The sequence below is a fragment of the Pavona decussata genome, unplaced genomic scaffold, assembly GCF_977016875.1.
Source record: "Pavona decussata unplaced genomic scaffold, jaPavDecu1.1 SCAFFOLD_120, whole genome shotgun sequence".
Classification (NCBI taxonomy): Eukaryota; Metazoa; Cnidaria; class Anthozoa; order Scleractinia; family Agariciidae; genus Pavona; species Pavona decussata.
Genome location: NW_028145534.1, coordinates 148916 through 171413, shown reverse-complemented (window position 1 = coordinate 171413; position 22498 = coordinate 148916). Strand labels below are relative to the sequence as shown.

The following is a 22498-nucleotide window of genomic DNA, read 5'->3' as shown; positions in this document are numbered from 1 at the left end:
CTGAACTGAATTCCTCGCGGACGATTTAAAACACTTCAGGCAAGTCCAAGTGTACGAGGTACAGCCTCACTGAGACAAGCATTCAGTGCAAGTTTTTAAACTTCAAGCTTATTTGAGAAGCGTAAGAGCTGTGCACATTAGTGCAAATGTTTTGCTGAGTGATGCCGAGCGACGGAAACGAACATTATGGCCGCCGCTCGTACGGATTTCATAGATGAACCATCTGAAGTCCTCGTAAATTCGTAAAAACATAAAGGCAGGCATGAAGCTCTTCCTGAGAAATTTCTTTGATTGGCTTTAACCTCTTACCGCCAGGATTTAAAAGCCATCCTGAAATTTTTGAAGGTAACCGGTTGTTATTGTTGTTGTCATGTGATCTAAAAAATCGTAAAATCTTGCAATTTTGAAGATTTTAAAGGAAACTTCAGAGATACGTACCATTAAATAGTGCTATACCGAACTTTGTGGCTTTTATTGTTGTTATATTGAGATGGCATTGTTTGGTATTTCTTTCTTTTCCTTTTTTTTTTTTTTTTGCTACATTTTTCCGAAGAAACTTTTGCTTCCCGCCGAAAAAAAAAAAGCTTAGCGACACCTGGGGCTTTCGTTTTCCATATAAGGTCAAACTACGGTATATGAGCTGATAACCGAGATTTAGTGAACCAATCAGAACGCTAGAAATGCAATATCCGAGGCTGAGAATTTAATAAGAAGTGTTAGTTTCCAAAGAAATTGTGGTGCTGCGTCAGCGGCGCATGCGCAACAAAAACGCATTTTTGAGACACTTAAATTGAGACACAGTGGCAAAATTAGTGCGCATGCTCCGGAGATTTGTGATTCAAGCGTGAATCGATTACGAATGCTCCACTTCAATCGCCAAATTCACACCTGTTACCACAATATTTTTTTGTTGAATAAGATATGTGATGGAGGAAGTTCGAAAGAACTTTTCCTGAAAGCGACAAACTATTTTGATTTGGGCTTATCCACACGAAATGAGAACAAGCAATGGGAATTTTAAAAATGCCGTCATTTTGGCGAGCAAGACTGCTCACGCGCGACGAGCATGCGCACTCATTTTGCCGCGGTGTCAATTCCTGGTTTTATCAACAGAGTTGATAATGTGATTAAGCCACGCGAGGAGATTCGAGTGCTTCTTGGCGTTCGAGTGTTAGTTCTTTGTCAGAGCGAGTCAACTAATTGACGACGCTGTGGTTACGTTTAAAGACTCGGTCAACACGAAATGTATTAAAACATTCCTGCCATTGCCAGTGTCTTCAGAAGACCAGAAAACAATCATTACCCTCGTCCCCAGTCGCCCCTTGCGCGGGACAGATTGTGACGTCACCCTTTGTGTTGATTGTGGAGTCGCGCCCAGGTTCCAAGCTCCTTTCTCACAACCTCGGTCAACTCGATGAGTGCGTTGAGGCTGAGAATGAGGCTAAACAATCTCTTTTGTCTTTAATGCTTGCGAGTAAGGAAGACGGAAAGTTGTGATACTCACCGATTTTTAGGTGTTCGAAGCAGAACAGATCTAGAGTTCCACTCTACGAACAATTTCATAATTGAGGAGATTTGATTAAACTTTGTATAACAAACTCTCCTTGACAGTGGCCCTTTAAAGGGCACTATCACGGCGATTTTGCCCTTTTTTGGCCAAAATTTCTGACATATTTGACAGAGACAGAGAACCTTTTTTTGTAACATGAAATTACTGTTAGAGCGCCGGGAAGAAAATAATGAGGGATTTCAACGAGGAAGAGCAAACCATGATTTGTTTTTGGTTTTGACTCTGTGTAATTTTTAGCTTATATATTAGATATGGATTTGATAGTTTTATTATATTAGTTTTATTATTTTATTATTATTTTAATGTAACTTGTTAGGCGCATTTGAATATATTCATATAGATATTTGCGCCGAATAAGTAATAAATTATTATTATTATTATTATTATTATTATTATTATTATTATTATTATTATTATTATTTTAGCGACTTCTCTACAACTGACACAAGAAGAACTTGAAAAAATTGGCCAATTTATTCAAGTTGCAATCCATTTCCATCCTAACTATGAGCAGCAAAACATAATTAATATTAGTTTCGGTACACTAGCAGCTTTGTTATTAACAAAACTGAACCATTATTTTGATGATTCCATCTATTCAAATACGTTTTATGGCTGTTCAAAGGGACACAAAAAATAGGCAACACCGCCCGTTTAGTGTCCATTCCTATAAAACGCGTTCCCCTACCCCTGATCATTTTTATACAAAGGAATCTCGCATTAATGCCACACGAAATGCTTTCTCGCGTGTTGGGGTCAAAATTTAGAACGGGATACCTGCAACTCTAAAAAAAGTGCAAAAAATCTTTTAAAGAATTCCTAAAAGGAAAGTTAATTGATATACTAAATGTCTTGAAACTGCAGACTCCTATATTGAAGTGGAAACGATAATTGACCAAATGAAAAACTGATCATCCGTCTTTCTCTTTTGCTAGTATAATTTGATTCTCCTTTTCCCTCTTCATCTCTTTTCTATTGTAATATTAATGACAATAAATATTACATATAATTTACTTTAAAATTTGTTGCATAGCCTTATCTAAATCTGTGTTATTATGTTAAGTTAAGTTTTTCCGTTTTCCAGCATGTTTTGTAATTTATTGTAATTTTTTCCCATTATGTTCTCGTGCTCGTCTTGTCCCGCCTCGACTAGCTTTGTGGCTATTTGCGGGACATGCCCCTTATGTCATTTGAATTTGAAAATAAATTGTTGTTGTTGTTGTTGTTGTTGTTGTTGCGTACATAGCTGCGATGATTTCTCACTTATTCATTATGTCCGTTTATGCTTGTTTTTCTAGTGCCTGATGTTCTCCTGAATGTAACTGCCAAGGCGACTGGCAACTCGTCTATTCATGTGACATGGAAAGTAGAGAGGATTCATCCTCAATTAAACACCCCGGGGTTGTACCAGGTGTCGTATATGTATTGCCAGAACAAACAGCCGCAATGCACAGGAAACTTTACTTCAAAAGCGACGGCTCTTACAAAAGAACTCAAGAATCTTCTAATCTTTGTCAAGTATGAGATAAGAGTTAAGGCAGTAAACATAACTGCGAAAGATGGGACAGAGGTTAGAATTTCAGAAGGAAATTACAGCATGCCAGCTTATGCCACAACAGACGAAGGAGGTGACAAGTATTTTCTTGGTTGTTTTTTATTCTTCTTGTGGTCGTTATTTTTTATTTTAACTTTCTACGTTTCTGATCACTGATTCAGTTTTAATTTTTTGTATTCTGCTGAGTCTTCCTTGTCCGTCAAACCAAAGCTGCTTTACCTAGATTTTCTATCCATTTTAAAAGAAAGCTTTTGAAGAACCGGGCGCAATCATGATCAAAGTGCCTATGAAGTAAAACATTTCTTGTTCTAATATGATATTTTATTATTTTCTGATTCTTTATATGTAGGTTTTAGGCGGTAAAACATTCACAACGCGAGATAAATCGAACCGAAAGTCTTAAATTTGGCACCTTAAAGTGTCTCCATCTTGCGCTCGGCCAAAACGATGTATTACAAGCTGTGACGTAGGAAATACTTCAGAAATGAGAAGTAAACAACTGTTCGAGGTATTTGCTACGTCATCAGCATTGTCCTGAGCAAAGACTCGTTCCCATTCCACGGGACACGATTTTGTGAATTTTGAGGTTCTTTGGAGGGCGAAAAATTTCGGTTTTAGTTGATTTTGTCAAATTTCTTTTGTCATTTCGTAATCAGGACGCAACAAGCTTCAAAAATACGAAAAAAAATTTTACTTCATAGGCACAGTTTAGTAAACAATGGACAAACTACCCCATCCAGACAACCTTAACCACCAGCATTTCCAGTCGTGCTAACGTCAGAGGACTTTTCATAATGATTAAGGGAGTTAGCTTCTAAAGATATTGTTGTGCAGCGTCGGTGGAGGGGTAGAAACGAATATTTAGTTTCATCACCTGAGGTGATAAGGTAAATTTAGCCACCGTAAAGAGATTCCAGGAGATACTCGGTGTAATGGACTATACGGAGACGTTCCGCCCAAAAAGGGTACCATTTTCAGGCTGTTATTATCAGATTTCAAACTAAAAGCCTGATAAGCCTGGTTGAACAAGACTTGACCAGGCTTACCGGCTTCTAAACCAGGCTTATGTTGCCAGGGTTAAGGAATATAAAAAGAAGGGATTCCATGAGAGGAAGTTTCGAAAAGGATGAGGTAATCGTCATTTCGGTATTTAGAAGGGACTTTCAAAATATCTGGTACAGACCCAACAAAAAGATAAGTAGTGTTTCTACCGTCGATCTGCCAAAGGGGTACCATTTGCTATGGAAGGTATATCAAAGGGTCACCTTTTGTGTCCAAAATGGTGTATATTAAAAGGTTTGGATCTTGGAGCGGAGTCAAACAGGGTGTCGTGTTTGGAGGATTTTCCGTGTTAACTTGTATACGTTGTCGTTATTTAATTTCAATGTTGTTGTTGTTATTGTTGTTATAATTATCACCCAGTTTAAAACGGTAGAATTAATAAAATAAGATTACATGTGTATAATTAAAAATTATTCCACGAGTGCGCGTTGGATATGAGATGATTATAACCAACTCGGCGCTACGCCCCTGGTTGGTTATAATCATCTCACATCCAACAAGCGCGAGTGGAATAATTGTTTTATTAAAAACAATCAAGAAATATTGCTAGATCTTGCTGATTTTGCTTTGCAATAATAACCAGAAGACAATTTAATGGTCGCTTTTTCTCGGGCATGGTATAATGACGCATATACCATTGCCGCTAAGCCAATCAAATTCCTGGGACGGCATAATACGGTGATCCAGTTTTTAATAATGAGCATTATCCAAGCATTACATTATTATTTTAGTGAAAAAATCAGATGGAACCAAAAGTGTAATCATTACAAAAGCCTAACGATTAGTAGAAATCGTATAAGATCTTGAAAAGTGTGAAATACAGCTGAATTCAAAGTTGAAAAGTTCGTGTTTTCTTTTCCCTCAGTTCCACAAGCCCCACCTTCTTCGGTCAAAGCTGAACCTAGGAGTACTACCAGTATCAAGGTGAGCTGGGAAGAAGTGCCTTGGAAATTGAGAAGTGGAAACATCATCGAGTACTTTCTTGAGGTGTACAATGGCAGCAGTCAGCAAAAGATACATAATTCCACTGTCGATGGTAATAAGACGTTTTACGTGGTAGAAGGTCTACAGGTGTACTCCAATTACAGCGCGCGAGTCCGCGCTGAGACGCAGTCGGGCCCAGGCCCTTTCAGCAACAAAACATACGCGACCACTCACCAACCAGGTATGAATTAACGCTTTTTTTTTTTTTTTTTGTAGACATTTGGTCTTGTGTACACTTTTTAAAAATACGGAAATTTTCCTACTTGTAATTTTTGGATGATGAACTTGGGACAGAAAGCCTTCGGATAATTTTTTGGCACATTTCGGAAGTTTAATGAATCAATCAATCAATTGAATTGAGTAGTGGCTTGCTTGCCCCGCAAATAGCTACTGCTAATCCAGGCGGAGCAAGACCAAAACAAGAAAATGACAAGTACAAACTACTAAAACACTTAGTTTTACACAGTAACACAGATTTAAAGTATTTCACAATAATTGTCTAATACTAAAAGAAGAACCCGTAATTTATAAGTAAATTATAAATCATAACAAGAAATGATAAGTAAGATAAGCTTTTAATGGAAGATAAGTAGATACGTAGATAAGATTTTACTTAAAATTACAGACTTAACACTCAGAGAATATAGCGTGAAAATAATGCTAAATCCATTTAGCCATAGTTAATTGAACGCAATGGTTATGAAACCTGGCAAACGTCTTTGTTATATGTTTTTCTTTGCCTTTTTGGCCTTGACCCTGCACAAACAGCAATAGAATTTGGAATGTGTTGGATTGTTTTGATTCGTTTTTGTACCGCTATCATCCCATACCCTGAATTTTGAACGATTTTTCCGAATTCTAAATATACCAGGAATATCTATGGCGTTAATGTGAACTACTCCGTCCCCACCAATGCCGTGTGTTTCATTGGTCAAACCGAAATATACCGTTGATAGAAACTAAAAACCTTTGTTATTTTACACTTTAGCGCCAAAAGTAGTTCCCGAAAATTTGGAAGCCACTTTCACCAATGCAACAACCGTTCTTGTGAAATGGAAAAAAGTAGAAATAAGAAGCAACATAGATATCCAAGGATACCGTATCAAGTTTGCGCCCGTCGAAGATCCTTCGCTTGAACGCAAGGTTTCTGTGAGTCCGAGTGACTCTATGGGAACACTGACCAGGCTGAAGCCATTCACTGATTATAAGATACAAGTGGCTGCCAGGTCCACCCAGGAGGGCAACTATAGCAGCGCACTGTATGTCAAAACTAAGCAGTGGGGTAAGGTCAGATAACGTCATGTCACTTAACATCACATCATGCTAGGTCATATCTCGTCATGTCACGTCACGTCACGCCATGCAACTTGCTATCATGTCACGTCACATCACATCATGTTATGTCATATCATGTCATGTCGCGTCACATCATGTTATGTCATATCATGTCATGTCACATCACATCATGTTTTAACATGATGTGATTTGACATGATGTGATATGATATGATGTGATGTGATATGACTTAATAGTCATATCATGTCATGTCGCGTCACTTCATGTTATGTCATATCATGTCATGTCACGTCACTTCATGTTATGTCATGTCGTGTCATGTCACATCACATCATGTTAAGCCATATCATGTCATGTCGCGTCACTTCATGTTATGTCATATCATGTCATGTCACGTCACTTCATGTTATGTCATATCATGTCGTGTCACATCACATCATGTTATGTCATGTCATGTCATGTAACATCACATCATGTTATGTCATCTCATATGTTACGTCACTTCATGTCAAGTCACATTACATCACATCATATCATGATGTCATATCATGTCTTGTCACGTCATGTCAAGTCACATCATGTCACGTCACGCACGTCACATCACAGCATATCACATCTGTTATGCCTAGAGGCTAAAGGAACCGCAAGGTTTTCGAGTTAGACCCTAATAGCTGTTTAGAGTTAATTCTAATAATTGTAACGTCACGTGTAAACAGTCTGGGAATTGTCGATTTTCCGTTCGATGCTGACTGTGGATGGCAGCGCCTTTGAACACTGACCATGCTGAAGGTATTCACTGAAAAGAAAAGGAGGAGGAGGTAATGCCATGTCATGTCACGTCAGGTCATGTCATATTATGCCATGTCACGCCACGCTATGTCATATCTATTCATGTAAAGTCATGTCATCTTCACGTCACGTCACATCATGTTATGTTATGTCATGAAGTTTCGCGCAAGGTAAAAGTTTGGATAGATTTAATACCCTGTCCCCAAAATCAGTAGTTAGAAAGAAAAATGACGCAAAAGATCTATTTTCATTTCAACTTAAATCGTTCCTACAACGACATGGAAAAGAGGTCGACCGTTATGCAGGGAAAAGGTTTCATGAGATCTAGGGTCACAGATGATTCATTTAAGGTAATCCTTTTAAGTGAGAAAAAAAAACCAGCTATGATGATTTTTTTTCACCAAGCTGATAAAAGATTGCCCGTAGTAATTCTGAATGCTCGTCGTCCTATTTGAGTACCGATCGACCTTAACAGGTTTAAGCTACTCACAGTTTTTCTAATATAAGATATGTTACCTCTGTCCATTGTCTAGTTCCCACTGCTACGCCTTCTAATCCTTACGCGAAAGCCTTGGACTCCACTTCTGCCAGGATTAAATGGGGTCCAGTCCCACAAGAACACCATAACGGTATCATTCTAGGCTACCGCATCTTCTACAGAAAAGATGGAAACGATACTGGGCTTGTCAAAGAGGCGGCCGAAGCAGCTCGTTCAGTGCTTCTATTGTCCTTGGCTAAAGCAGCTAAGTACAATGTTACATTGCTCGCGTTTACTGCCGCCGGAGAAGGCAAGGCATCCAATTTGACGTTCCAGACCGACGACGATAGTAAGTAACGCAGCAATAGGCCTTTTTACAGTTGTGTGCTTAGTGACCCGGGCCCGGTTGTTCGAAAGCCGATTAACACTTATCACGATTAAAAGTTAACCGAGGTTTTTATCTCACTCGTTAAAAAGTGTGTAATTCAAATGCTTATTTCAAGCTAATAGTAAAGAAAAGTCTTTGTCAAAACTGAGGGACAAAAATCTTTTTGAAGAATATTTTTTGGTTTGTAATTAAACCAGAATCAAAGTTCCCGTTAATTCAAGATTAGCTTAATCAGGTTTTGAACAACTGGGCTCTGGTCTTGAATTGGAAGCGATCGAGGCTGGGGGTGACCTTGTTTAGATAAAGACCTCACTGCCTCTTATATGTAAATGCAAACTAGTGAGCATAAGAACAGTATGATCTACATATGAAAAACAGTGAGGTTTTTATCTAAACAACCTTGCTTCCAATCCAAGGCCGGGTCACTAAGCACATAACTGTAAAATGGCCTATTGAGCCCACACTTCTACAAAAAAATGGCATGGAATAGACGCTCCATGCAACAAGGGCCTACATGTACAGTAGTAATTGCAGTTTTTTGTCTCTTTAATAACATTACAAATTACAGTGCCAAATTTTGAAGAGTATTCAGGTATTCAGAACTAGCGTGCTGATATGATTTTTTATCTTGCTCGTGAGATTCCCGATGGGCATAGTATTTTGTGAAATGTGGGCGATAGTTACATGCTAAAACTCGCACTGGGAGACTTGACAACTGGGTCAAGTCAAGAGATCAAGTTGAATGCTTCCTTTTTCCTGAAGCACTAGGCAGCTCTAAGGCAGGATTGGCTGAAAAAAAAAAAAAAACAATTGGGAGCAATAAAAAAAACTAATCTCCTACCGAGGTCAGACGGAAGGGGCTTAACCTGCAGTGAGATCTGGGTACAAGATAATCAACAAACAACAGAAACTGTGAAACTTAGCCATGACACAATAGGGCTGCGTGATGTAAAGGTCCAATGAAATCAGAGGTTCTAAAGAGCTTCATGCTATCGTTTTTCCAGTTCAAATATAATTAGTTCATAAACGACCACCCCTGGGAAGTTGAACGCCCCTTAGAAAGCCATCCATCTAAGCACTTTTCATTACAGTCAACCACCCTTATTACGGACACCCTCGGGACCGGGCGTTAATGTCCGTAATAGCGGGAATTTATTTTAGTCAAACGTCTGTAATATATATTTTTTTCCGGGGATTTAGCTTCTGTCCGTATTATCGGGGTTTTTGGTAATAGCGAGGTGTCCGCAAGGCGAAAGTTGACTGTATTTACTCTCATACATTCATACTTTATTTTGCCACACAAATTAAATAAATATACAATATAAAATAACAAGAAAATAAAAGTGGCGAGGGGACCTAATAGAAACTACAGAGCTAATAAGATAACTGAGATTAGGCACCCTCAAACTACGAACTAAGAGTTGATTAAAACAAATGAAACACAAGATGGCGTAGAGTTAGTTCATTATTCATAACTACTCATTAGTTTACTCTTAAGTATTTTCTCGACTGATCATAAAGCCGAAACAAAAATTCAAGGACGCAATATTGTTTTTCTTCATTTCCTAGTACCCAGTCGACCTCCAGTGGAACTCCAAGCTGAGAGCAAGATCTCACCTCACAGCATTAGGGTGACCTGGAAACCAGTGCCTGATGAATTCATGCACGGAACACTGCAGAAGTATGAAGTGACGTATAAGCCCATTATGGTCGGAGAAATTAAGAAAGAAGAAGAACTGCCGATAAAAAAAACGGTACCGGCTACAGCGAATCATACCGTGTTGGAAAACCTTGAACCTTACGTAACGTACAGCATCTCAGTTGGCGCCAGGACTGTGAAAGGACTGGGCCCAAGCGCTTTCGTCGAAGGAGGTAGTGTTTCATTAAGCCCGGTCAAACGTAAAAAAACAAATAAAGTCCGTTAAATATAAGAGCTCAAAGATGATAATTTTTTATGAGTTTGTGAGTTTGCTGAATCATCAGTTTTAGATACTTAACGAAGTTTCGAACTTTCAGCTCTCAAAATAATAATAATAATAATAATAATAATAATAATAATAATAATTATAATAATAATAATTTACGTGATATTTTAAGTTTCGCTTGGCTCACAGGTTACGCTACGCGCCCTGTGGTGCTTCTTATACCGTGCATACAGATAGTTTTACTGCGCATAATAATAATAATAATAATAATAATAATAATAATAATAATAATAATAACAATAATAGTGAGCGTTAAACAAATCAATATTGTTTTCGACTTTCTCGGAGGCTACCACGAGGAGTTAAGGAAAGGACTAAGCTCAATAACGAACACTGGCAAAGAGCTGTCCTTCCTTATTGAACGCTGTCAGAAATGGATTATCTGCCAGAACGCAAATATAGTTAAGAAATTCTATGAATACGTATAAACTGTTTGAATGTAACGAAAATGATTGAGTGTAACATAACTAGCCCAGACCCGTGTCCGCAAGTTATTGAAATAATTCATTATAACAAACATGAAATCTTCAATAATAATAATAATACGGCTTTATTGGCCCTCTAAAAGTAAAGCCAAAGCTTTAAGGGACTTTTCTCAATCTTTACCTTTGACCGCTTTTAGGTGTGATCAGCATTAAATTTCTCCTTACGATATCACTGCTTGATCAAACATTCAGATCACGAGAGTAAAGCAAATGATCACCAAAGATAACATGCATCGATTGATCAACCAATTCTCTCAAATAGTCCCAAAATAAATACGTAGAGAATAGTAGGGTGAACATACATGATGATATTTAACGATTAGACAGCGAGCTCGAGGTTTCTATCGGTTCGCCCCGAGCCAACTATCAAAGGCGATAGAAACCGAGAGCAAGCCGTCTAATTGTTTCTATGAAGCAAAAAGATCTTTTTATTTCATAAATTTTGATATATTTGTGCAATGATGCATGCTAAATCGCGTGCGCTCTGACAAACTGCCGTCTATCGATCGATAGACGGCACCTGTGTAGCCAATCAGTGCGTTACGCGATAGTCAGTCACTGAGGAATGCTAATAGGAATTAAACCATTTATTACAATAGCCCTGTTGAGCTCTGTTTTCCCACATAGTCACAAGATTAAGATACACACTGGTGTCTTGAATAGTTCCTTGATACACAAAACGTTTGTTGTCCAAGGAAACAATTCGACAGCAATGGCCATGTTTGAACCACCGAAACACCAGCGCTCAATGCAAACAATGAAAACAGCGGGATGGTCAAATTGCAATTGTGGATTTTTGTCTGTTTGTTTCAGAAACATGCCACTGCAAAAGCCGTTTGACAACAAGTTGGCGACGATACGAACCGTACGTGAAAGTGACCGACGATGGGAAGCCTGGACAAATTATCCCACTGGTGCTCAAAGATATGGTACAGGACTGTTGTGGAGAGTGCCAGGAATTCGACAATAATAAAACAGTTCTTGATTTCACGAAAAATGGCAATAACGAGCCGTCGGGAAAGAACACAAGCCGCAGTCTCCTGGAGGGCATGGACGCATCAACGGATTTCACTTTCCCGGTTTATGGCAACAAGTATCAAGACAGTTATAGAGGAGGGTACGGCTACGTACCCGTCATAGAATCCGCTGGTGTGGCTTTCATCGTGTACCCAGAGGTCTCCACGACTCAGACAACCATGTTCAACTCTCTGATTCGCTGCTTGCCCGTACTACTGTTGCCCATAGTTACAGCGTATGTAGCGGGCGTAATTATATGGATGTTGGTGAGTAGATACTTTATGCAGTATTCAACACGTCACGAGCATGACATGAAGGAAAAAATCATGACAACCCCACAGTAGTCAAGTCAGGGTGACGGAGGGGGGAGGGATGGTGGGGGCGCTGCCCAACTCCTTTCCTTTCGTCCCCCTCACATACATAAAACAGAGACTTGCAGCTCTTTCTTTTTCCTTAAAGATAAACAATAGACCGACAATACCTCCAAGTGTAGCTCAGTTTATCTCATTCTTTACTAAAATAATACTCAGATTTAAATGCCATCCATCCTCTCTACGTAAGGGGCTTTTCACGGATAATGACACAGCTGGGACAGAAACAGTTATTGTAATTGGAACATAACAAATTAAGACTCTCCTGAGCTGACAGGGGGCAGACCAGCTGGCCATTTACAAGCGTGGCCGAGGAGTTAAACTCGGGAGCTACCGAGAAACAACACCAGCTAGCTACCGGCCTATTCGGCACTTGACCACCCGAGACCTCAAGATTACAAGTTCGACGCCCTAATCACTCAGTGACGCTGCTTCCCCTCTGGCCTGGTTGTCATGCCTCTCTTCCTCTCTTCGTTAATTATCAACAGTTACATAAATCCTTTTTTTTTCCTTTCCTCTGCGTAACTAAACATTGTAACATTTCTTGTACTGCAAATTGTATAAAACTTCCTGTTACATTTCACTTCCAGGAGAGAAACAAAAACTCGAAAGACTTCCATCCTTCGTTCATCCTTGGCACGTGGGAAGGCGTCTGGTGGGCTTTTGTATCCATGACAACCTTAGGGTATGTTGTCTAGTAAAAGTTTGTCTGATCTTGCTATTTATGTAATGTTTAAAACACGTGCTGCGAGTTTTTTGAACGACTTCAAAAAATTTCGTGGAAAAGCGTGTTTCAAGAGAGTTCATAACAATGATACTTTTGTCAACGTTGGAAATTAGCACACGAGAAAAACACCAAACACCGCATACTAGTAAGGAGGAGGTCTTTTCGGGTTTTAAAACCACTGCACGTGATGTTTTGTCGACCATTTGATAGGTCAATTGGGCTTATGAATTATGAATTTTTGAAGGTGAAGAGAAAAGATTTCAGACCATTTTCCTAAAAAAATAAACTACAAGCTAACTGTACATTAAGTAACCCATATCTAAGAGGCTTGCATTTAACTGACATACATGCACTATACGATACTTCATGTAAAGCTACTAATGTGAAACACGAAATGTAACAGCCGCTCCTCAGAGCGTCTAACTCATCTTCAGTTGAAGCCTGGCAGAAAGCTAAGGGATTTAGATAAGAAAAGCTAAGCCACGGAGTATTGTCCCCCAAATTTTGTCGTGTCTCTGTGTGCTTATACGTGTGACGCGTTTAAAAGCTGTTTATTCAAGCATGGGTAGAACTTTTTTTTTCGTAGAAGTCGCTTACTATGCTTTTCGACTTCAAATTTAGCCAAATGAAGCATAAATTAAAGCTTACCTCAACTTTATATGAAATTCAGTGTTTTAATTTTCTGTCACTGACTGTCCTTTTGTTACAATTAAACTTGGTTTAATCAGCGTTAAATTAAGTAATTGGTGTGAATAGGGACTTCCTTAGGCGAGGCTACGAAAAGTAGCTTTTTATTCACAGCCAAGAGAGAGAATATAATCAAGCGCTTGCTTCCGAGTTGCTGTGAACCTCATTATGAAAGCGAAGCTAAGTGCAAAGCTTTTCATATGAAAATTAGTGTTGTTTGCATATGAATTAAACTAATTTTCATAACAGAAGCTTTGTGCTTAGCCTCGCTTTCATAATGAGGTTTAAAGCAACTCGGACATGGCCAATTAGCCACCGAGAACGCAACTCGATCTAACGTAGCCATGATTTATTGCGACTGCGCAATGTATAGCGACTTTGCGCATGCTTGTGCTTACTTGGGTATTCCTAAGAGATAACTTTAGAACTGCTGTTAAACCAAGTTTATTTTGATTCTGTCATTCGTAACTATTTCATTATCTCCGCAGATACGGTGATCGAGCCCCTCAGAGTTCCAAAGGGCGCCTGTTTGCCATCGCATGGATCTTGTTTGGTCTCGTTGTTATTGCTGTTACCATGGCAATGCTGACGACAGCGCTTACGACAGTCACTGTGAAGAGCGCTCCTAAGCTGTACGGAAGCAAGGTGAGCATCGAGCATTCTCTGGTTATAATTTTTCTCATCAGGGTTATGTAAAGTTCCCTCATGGGTGTATTTACTTCGAATTAAAGGGACTATATCACTCCAGGCGCATGCTCGCATCGATGAGAAGTACTTCATGAGCTGTTTTCAGTATGGTTCTCAGCAAGGTTTGAATGAAGCCTCGTCATATTGGCATTACTGTCTGTCATATTAGCAATCGTACTTTTTGTAAGTTTTTGTCAGTATGGTTCTCTGCAAGGTTGAACGAAGCCTCGTCATATTAGCATTACTGTCTGTTATATTAGCAATGTATTATTCATGAGCTGTTCTCAGTGTGGTTCTCAGCAAGGTTTGAATGAAGCCTCGTCATATTAGCATTACTGTCTGTCATATTAGCGATGTATTATTCATGAGCTGTTTTCAGTGTGGTTCTCAGCAAGGTTTGAATGAAGCCTCGTCATATTAGCATTACTGTCTGTCATATTAGCAACGGTATTATTCATGAGCTGTTGTCCGTATGGTTCTCTACAAGGTTGAATGAAGCCTCTTCATATTGGCATTACTGTCTGTCATATTAGCAATGTATTATTCATGAGCTGTTTCCAGTATGGTTCTCAGCAAGGTTTGAATGAAGCCTCGTCATAATAGAATTACTGTCTGTCATACTAGCAACGGTATTATTCATGAGCTGTTGTCCGTATGGTTCTCTGCAAGGTTGAATGAAGCCTCGTCATATTAGCATTACTGTCTGTCATATTAGCAATGTATTATTCATGAGCTGTTTTCAGTGTGGTTCTCAGCAAGGTTTGAATGAAGCCTCGTCATAATAGAATTACTGTCTGTCATACTAGCAACGGTATTATTCATGAGCTGTTGTCCGTATGGTTCTCTGCAAGGTTGAATGAAGCCTCGTCATATTGGCATTACTGTCTGTCATATTAGCAATGTATTATTCATGAGCTGTTTTCAGTGTGGTTCTCAGCAAGGTTTGAATGAACCCTCGTCCTATTAGCATTACTGTCTGTCACATTAGCAACGGTATAATTATTCATGAGTGTTCTCAGCATGTTGATAATAAACTCAAGATATTTTTCATTTCTGTTTAGATCGCAGCAGAATATAATTCTCCCGAGTATCACCTGGGAAAGAGACGCAATGCAAAAATTGATCCAGGTAACGGCCGCTCCAGCGGATAAAGCCTAACACCGATACAACCTCAGTGTATCGACTCCAGTTTTAGTACATTTCTCATTTAAATTAACACGGAATAACGAAACGCGCTTCAAACGTCCGATAAGATTTCAATTTCGACTTCAAAGAAGCATTCCCCGAGTTTTGTGTTTGGAAAACGTCTATCCCCATTTGTTTTTGATACGATGTATTGTTAACTAAACTTCATGGCACACGATTTAGGGTCCCAAAAGGGCGGGTTCTTAAGAGCCTGCGCACCGAGGCCTGAATCTTTTCTCTACTTAGAGTCCGGACAAAGATGCTGATTGTGGCCTAATGGGGCCCTGAAGTAAAGCGGTGACGCCCTAGAACCCTGGTTGTTCCGCTGGGGCGCTGTATGTTTCTTTCCGTAGTCCTGGAGCCATACATCCAACAGCTTTGGGACTGATAATTTAGGGGAATTCGTAGTGATAATCAATTTCAAATCGTCCTCATTCGTTCGACAACATTTTAAAATGTACTCGACTCTTTACAAGTTACGTTCTATGATTACATACGGTTGTCCATCATTTCTGGTTTTTCCGCCCCTTGCAGAAGCATTGTTATGTCTGAAAATTTTATAGTCGTAAAATTAGGGCAAGAGCCAATGCAAGTTATTTGAATCGTTGAAGACAAACTAGGTTCCATGCAGGCAACTTATATAAAAGTAGGTCGGTAAATTAGTTTATTGTTCTTTTCAAATTTAAAGAAAAGCATTATCATCAGCTTGAAGAAATCACACAAGCACTAATGAACAGAGAAGTCGAAGGGATCCTTGTGGATACTTACTCTGCGGGCCTCAGAGGTGATCTCTTCAATCGACCCGAAATAGAAGTGACCAAGATCCTTGACTATTCGACTGCTTATGGTATCGTCCTCAGTCCCAAATCGACCAGACTCCGGGAGTGTTTCAAGCGATATCTTCATTCCTACAGAGCGGAGCTGTTTAAGAGTATAAAAGAGAGAGTCAAGCCGATTGAGGTAAAATTATCGAGCTGAAATCTTTTATAATACTAGTGATACCTGCCGGTAGAGTGCCAACGAGTAAAAACTGTCACAGTTGCTTTGCGAATGAAAATTAAGAAGTAACCAGACTACAAAACATTTTTCAAACTGAATCATTGTTTAATAAAGCATTGCAAAACTCTCATGCTATTCTTTGTTGTTTAGAATGTCTATAAGATCTAAACTTGTAGGTAGATTAGAGGTGAAACATCTGCGGCCCTTGCATTACCTGTTTGAGTTTATACAAAAACCAAAATAAACAACTTTAATGTGTACAAGATTAGCTATCAACCTGGGAATAACAGAATTTTACAATAAATATGACTTTTCAAATCTAATTTATTGAATTAATGAGCCGCAAGTATGGTATTTAAAAGAAAATAGAAGAATGGCACAAAGCTAAGTTGCAATTGACTTGAAATATTTCTCCTGCATTCAAACAGCTCCAATGTGCATCTCCCTCAAACAGAACCTAAAAATCAACAAAAAAACCCCACTCAATTTGACTAGAAAACAATGAAATCTAAATATTTTGTAGATCCCTATCATTAGGGATTCGTTTTGGTCCGCACTGTATCAGTTTGGAATGATATCTTCGTTGTGCATATTATGTTACCGACCACATGAATTCACATAACGACACTGACCTACTATTGTCCGTTTTAGCCTGCAATTTGAATATTATCATGATTAAAGACCGAAAGGTTACTTTAAGAAAATTGCTCCCTCTTCAGAAAACAAAACACACTACAAACAGTTAAGATTTGAATTCTCTTACCTCCTCGATTGACAGAGCCGTCGGAACTTTCGCCGTCCACCAACGGAGCAACAAATCTGCTATTAGAGCTTTAAAACATTTCCACACTGTCGCGCAGGATCGAAAAATAAGATGGTGCGAAGGAAAAATTCGATTGCTCCTAAACGTGAAAACTTCTGCAAAGTTTCCTAGCGCTTAAAAAGATCTTTGTTATTTTTATACACCATCCTTATACAATAAGACGTATAAACACTGCTATTCTCGAAGACAATTTTAAAAATTCGCCACTCCGGCCGCCATGTTGTTTACAAAATTTAAGTTCGCGCGTGTGTAAGAAGAATCTGGGTACTAGCGCTAACCGATCGTGATACTCCTGATGTGATATTGGTTTAGATAAAAAATACCGCGATGCCATTGGCTAGCTCGAAAACAATCACCGATGATGTCACTCTTACATTACCTTATCCTTACCTTATGCTTACATTTTCATTCGAGATTTTTTCTGCCTGTACCAAAACTAACTCGCGCGTCGGCTTTGTAATGCTGCCGCCTCGTCACCCTCGCGTCCTCGCGAGGGTGACTCGTTGGCAATTAAGGACTTTAAATGGCGACGGCGGCAGCGACGACGACCACGACGGCAACGAGAACGCCGACCGGTTAGCTCAGTTGGTAAAGTACCGGACTACTGTGCGGGAGTTCGTGGGTTCAAACCCCGGCCGAACCAACACTCAGGATCTTTAAAAAACTGAGGAGAAGGTGCTGCCTTTGTAATGACATCTGAAAATGTTCCCTAGGCACCATCCTTAAGGTCCCCATTAAGTTCATTAGTGGATTGTAGGCCGAAGGTGCAACTATTTGCCGATTACTCATTTTATAAATTCTCTTTCAGACTTCCAAATCGAACGCCACTCAGGCAGATGCGCAAGGTGGTTTACTCGACAGCAACTCGCCGACGTTTCGTAAGGCTTTGCATTACGCATGCGGAGCCCTTGGTGTTGTCCTCTTCTTCTCACTGACCTACGAAGTCATACGTCGTATAAGATCACGGGAAAAAGTCCACCAAAAAGGTGAGCAACTTCAAATCGCAAGTGTGCCCACGCTTGCATATGTGACGAGCCTGAAGTTTACCACGAAAACTTCAAATGGTTTAAATTTCTCGCAGCTTTTTATTGATAATTTTATATCTTTTCAATCGGTGAAACAGTCATCCTCGGAATTTCTCCCAACAGGAGTCAAGGCCTGTGACCTTCCGGTTATTAATTCGGATGTTCTACCACTGAACTACAGGAGACTTGAAGGAGCTACGCGTCCTTAAACTAGTTTTATGTGACAAAAATCCTGCATGCTAGGCTTTGAATGTCGATGAGTGGTACATGTGAATGAAATGAGATGTTATGTTTTAAGCCTGGGGAATAATTGATAGATGTATTTTCGCGTTGCCTTGGTATTGTATTAATATGCTGTGATTCGTTAGCAAAACTCGCGCCACTTTCTCAACCAGTAAAGAAGCTAAACCAAAACCAATCGTGTGCTGCGCGCACGTGTTTTTCCCGTGCTTGAAGTCGGTGACATGTGTTTGCCCCGAATTCTGATTGGTTCATTGCGTTGTTTCCATCTGTTGTGATTGGTTAGAGCAATTTCTTTGGTTCCGTTGCATGACACTCACTTAAAAACCGAAAAGCTACTAGACTTTTTTGACATTATTCTAAGGAACCACATGACACTTTTTAAATTTAAAAACATGTTTCGACAGAAACTCCTGTCATCTTCAGTTTAAATTACAAAGCACAGAGTTGAATATATAGTGCAAACCAAAATGCTAATTAACTATAAGCACAAAGGAAAAATGACAATGTACTGAATATTACAGAGAAAGTTTTAAATCAACATGATAAAGTTGATGTTGACAGTTTGTGTTTAACTATTCTGTGATATGATTTTCCTTTCTAGTGCACTTGAAGACGATACTGCAAAAAGAAATGAGGATCTTGGTGGAAGAGTTCCAGGTGCGCATGCAAAAAATAAAAGAAGAATTGGGAGAGAAACACCGGAGACAAATCATAAAGTTTTGGAAGCAGAAAAGAAAAGCTTCGTCGGAGACAGATTGGCTGAGAATTTCCCAGGTGTCTCCACACTCGAAAGAACTCATCATTACTGATCTGTACTGATATTAACCAGTTCATAAGGCAAAGTAGCGTTATGTACCTATTGGGAGGGAGATAAGTGTTTAATAAAACCACCGCTAAACGTTCCAGCATTGCTGCACCATCCTCGCCCCAGTCACCCTTAGCGCGCGGTCGAAGACGACGTCATCCATTGAGCTGGTTGGCTAGGCCCACTTCGGTCCCAGGACTCCGACTGAAACGCGGTTCCCGAGACGAGGCCTGTGGACAAAGCTGTTGTGAACAATGTTTGCTGTTTGACAATGTTGATTACGCTGCTGACTGTCATTCCACATCACGTTAACATTCGTCCAGCAGACTAAAAATGTTGGTCAGACATGATCGGGATCCATAATCGGGGATCTGACATGGGGTGGCACATGTTCTAACCTTCTTCTTCGTTCGTTCGTTGTGTGAACCCAACAAATGTTGTACAGCGATGTTGCAACGTTTAGCCGCGACCAAATTAATATAAACATAGAGTATTTATCAGATAGATACGCCCCCATATAAAGTTGTCATAATACATGTGCAGCTACCTGCAGTCAAAGCCATGTTACCATGGACAGCGTTTGGACTAGAAAGTGTTTTGCATTAAGGGGGCTGTTTGTATTTAGCGGGTTATTTTTAACGAAAAGGTATTGGCAGGCAGCAAGCAGAAGGCTGTTAGTTATAACCAAGGGTGCTTACCATTTACATGGAAAACCCGGAAATTCCAGTTGGAGATCAAATGGTACGCATCATTCCATTTAGAGTACTTCTGAAATTATGGGCTTCAAGTCAAATGCATTTTTATTGCTCCTTTTGGGATTTACATCTGATGTTCATACATTTTGGATGTTATGCATCTTCTGTTAAGACCAGCTAAATCAATTCGTATTTAAGCCGAAAATTTCCATCCGGGTGGTTTGCGTAAAATGGTAAGCACCCCAGATGTTCTATAGAGCGAGTATCGACTGTAGTAATCTAACAAGCTTATTAGAGGGTACATACGTACCATTATACACCTTACTGAAAATATCTCGGGTAAAGAGAGTCAACCATGAGCGATACCATGGCCAGTCACTGCTCGGCTTGGTAGTGGATGCCAGATACACGAAGCCGTCCTGAGATAAATTAAGCCTTGTTCCTCAACAACAACAAAACTCCTACTATTGGAATAACAACGGCCTACTGTTGAGAAACAATACTTAGAATATGTCTTACGTATCGTGTGCATCTTTACTTGCTTGCGCAAAGGAGTCTTCAGTAATTAGTAAAAACCAGCAACTGAGTTTGGAAGGACCACCGCGACAAAACAAGAGTACCGGATCCTGTAGTACAGGATCTAATCAGCAAAAAATTGTACAACAAATAGTGCAAAAAAAAAAAAGAGCAAGGCATTTAACGATCAGGGAAATATATTTTTCTAGTATTTCGAAAGGCACGACCATTCTTCTTCAGGATATATTTTTTTAAACTGACCCTATGGCAAAGGACGTTATAATTTAACGTTAGCTATTTTGGTCATGTCTATTGACAATTTGCATTTTCAAATTTCAAGTTGCAACGTTTTTGTTTTTGTTACTATAGCCCAATTACGTTGTTATGGTACTTAATTGCATCCTCTCCTATTTCATCTTTTGCCAAAGGGCCAGTTTTTAAAATACCCTGAAAACGAAAGGCTGTGCCTTGCGAAATACATGTATCGGAAAATCTATTTCCCTGGCCCTAAAGTCAACCTTACTCTTTTTTTTTAAGCCCCAAAAGTAATCGGCATCTATTTTCTCCTTACAATATCCTGCTTAATCAAACATACATGTCATGACAATTAAGGAAATGATCACAAACGATGAAATGTCCTGATCTTGAAACAAATTCTAATTCTCCCAACTAGTGCTACAAGGAATACTCAGAGAGTAGTAAGGAGAATATTCATGTAGATTCTGGGGCTTAAACAGCAAAGGACTATGCTTAATATTTTTGCGTCGTATATGACTATGCGGGAAACGTCGATCCTAGCAAGGGATATGAAAATCCAAAGAGAAAAGTTGGAGTTAGCATACGTTTTTTGGAGATAATTAAGCATCAATAATTCCAAAAAGCGTTAAGGACGGTGCCTACTTTTGTTACTGAGCATACGTTCTGCGCATCTCGAGATACTCGGGTTTCCTATGGGTGGTGCCTTCTAATAAAGGCATAGTTTTGCGTGGTTTAAAACTACGCGGGGAAAGCAGAACTTAGCAAGGGCTTTTGGTATCCTAAAAGAAAATTGAGGGTAACCCTGCATTTTTCAGAGATCAAAGCTTCAATTTGGTTAAAAACGCCATACATTGCTTTGTATTTTACTGCTTTTTAGAATATTTGTCCTTTAATTATCTCTGAAAAATGCGTGGTTACACCCAATTTTCTTTTTGGATTTCAGTAGCCTTTGCTAAGATCTGCTTTTCCCGCATAGTCATAAACCACGCAAAAATACTTCGGTATTAGTAGGCACCGTCCTTAAAATACACAACAATGACAGGAGTATGGCTTTTTGTTCCAAATTGAAAATTATCTCTGAAAGATGAGTGGCTACTCTCAAGTTTTTTATGGATTTCAAGAGCCCTTCCTTAGACTTTCCTTTCCCGCAAAGTCATAAACCTCTCAAAAATATCTCTGGATTACTAGGCATCTTCCTTAGGAAATTAGAGGTTATCAGACCATCCCGAGATGCGCAGAACTTATGCGCAGCAGCAAAGGAGGAACCGTCCTTAAAGGGAAGGTATCATGGTGTTTTTGACCTCTTTTTTGAAAATGGTGAAAGAAGACCTTAACTTAGCTACAAAATAATTCTAGAATAACGAGAGGAAAGAAATCGACTCAGTTCTTGAAAGGAACAACTCGTGATCTGTTCTAGCGCATTTTGGAAACAAAAATGCGAGAACTTGAAAAAAATTAGCCTAACATTTTTCAAGTTTTAATCCATTCTGACCTACTCTGTCTCTGACTGAAGACACTAATCGACAGTTTTGTTTCACTGGGGTGATAATTGTTAACTAAACTAGACAATTATTTTCTTGCTTCTGTTGACAGACAAACGTTTTTGGGTTTTCAAATGACATCAAATTCTCTTTATACTTCCTCTTTAAGTACATGGATTGCTTCCACGATGTCATTACCGCCTTTAGCGTTGTGCCGCCCTGGTATCGTTTGTGATTTCCACTTTTCACCCGATAACTTCATTAGGATTAATTATCTCCACGTAGATATACGAACACATTTTTCACATTTTTTAAGAGAGACAATTAGATAAATTACAAACGCCATTTAATGATAGATTCATACGTTTCAATCTGACGGTCAAAACT

General features: G+C 39.3%; 1 protein-coding gene across 1 annotated transcript in view; it reads left to right on the top strand.

Annotated features, from left to right (window-relative positions):
- The window catches only part of LOC146469663 (receptor-type tyrosine-protein phosphatase F-like), a 31639-nt gene extending 9488 nt beyond the window's left edge, over window positions 1-22151 (top strand). The window contains exons 6-18 of the mRNA XM_085122982.1: window positions 2869-3198; window positions 5053-5352; window positions 6160-6453; window positions 7790-8083; window positions 9692-9994; window positions 11406-11875; window positions 12571-12665; window positions 13883-14039; window positions 15143-15209; window positions 15955-16226; window positions 17897-18074; window positions 18958-19838; window positions 20095-22151. Of these exons, the coding sequence (XP_084979108.1) occupies window positions 2869-3198; window positions 5053-5352; window positions 6160-6453; window positions 7790-8083; window positions 9692-9994; window positions 11406-11875; window positions 12571-12665; window positions 13883-14039; window positions 15143-15209; window positions 15955-16226; window positions 17897-18074; window positions 18958-19175 (2978 nt within the window). The 3' untranslated portion in view covers window positions 19176-19838; window positions 20095-22151. The remainder of the gene's footprint in view (window positions 1-2868; window positions 3199-5052; window positions 5353-6159; window positions 6454-7789; window positions 8084-9691; window positions 9995-11405; window positions 11876-12570; window positions 12666-13882; window positions 14040-15142; window positions 15210-15954; window positions 16227-17896; window positions 18075-18957; window positions 19839-20094) is intronic.
- Window positions 22152-22498: the final 347 nt, after the last annotated feature.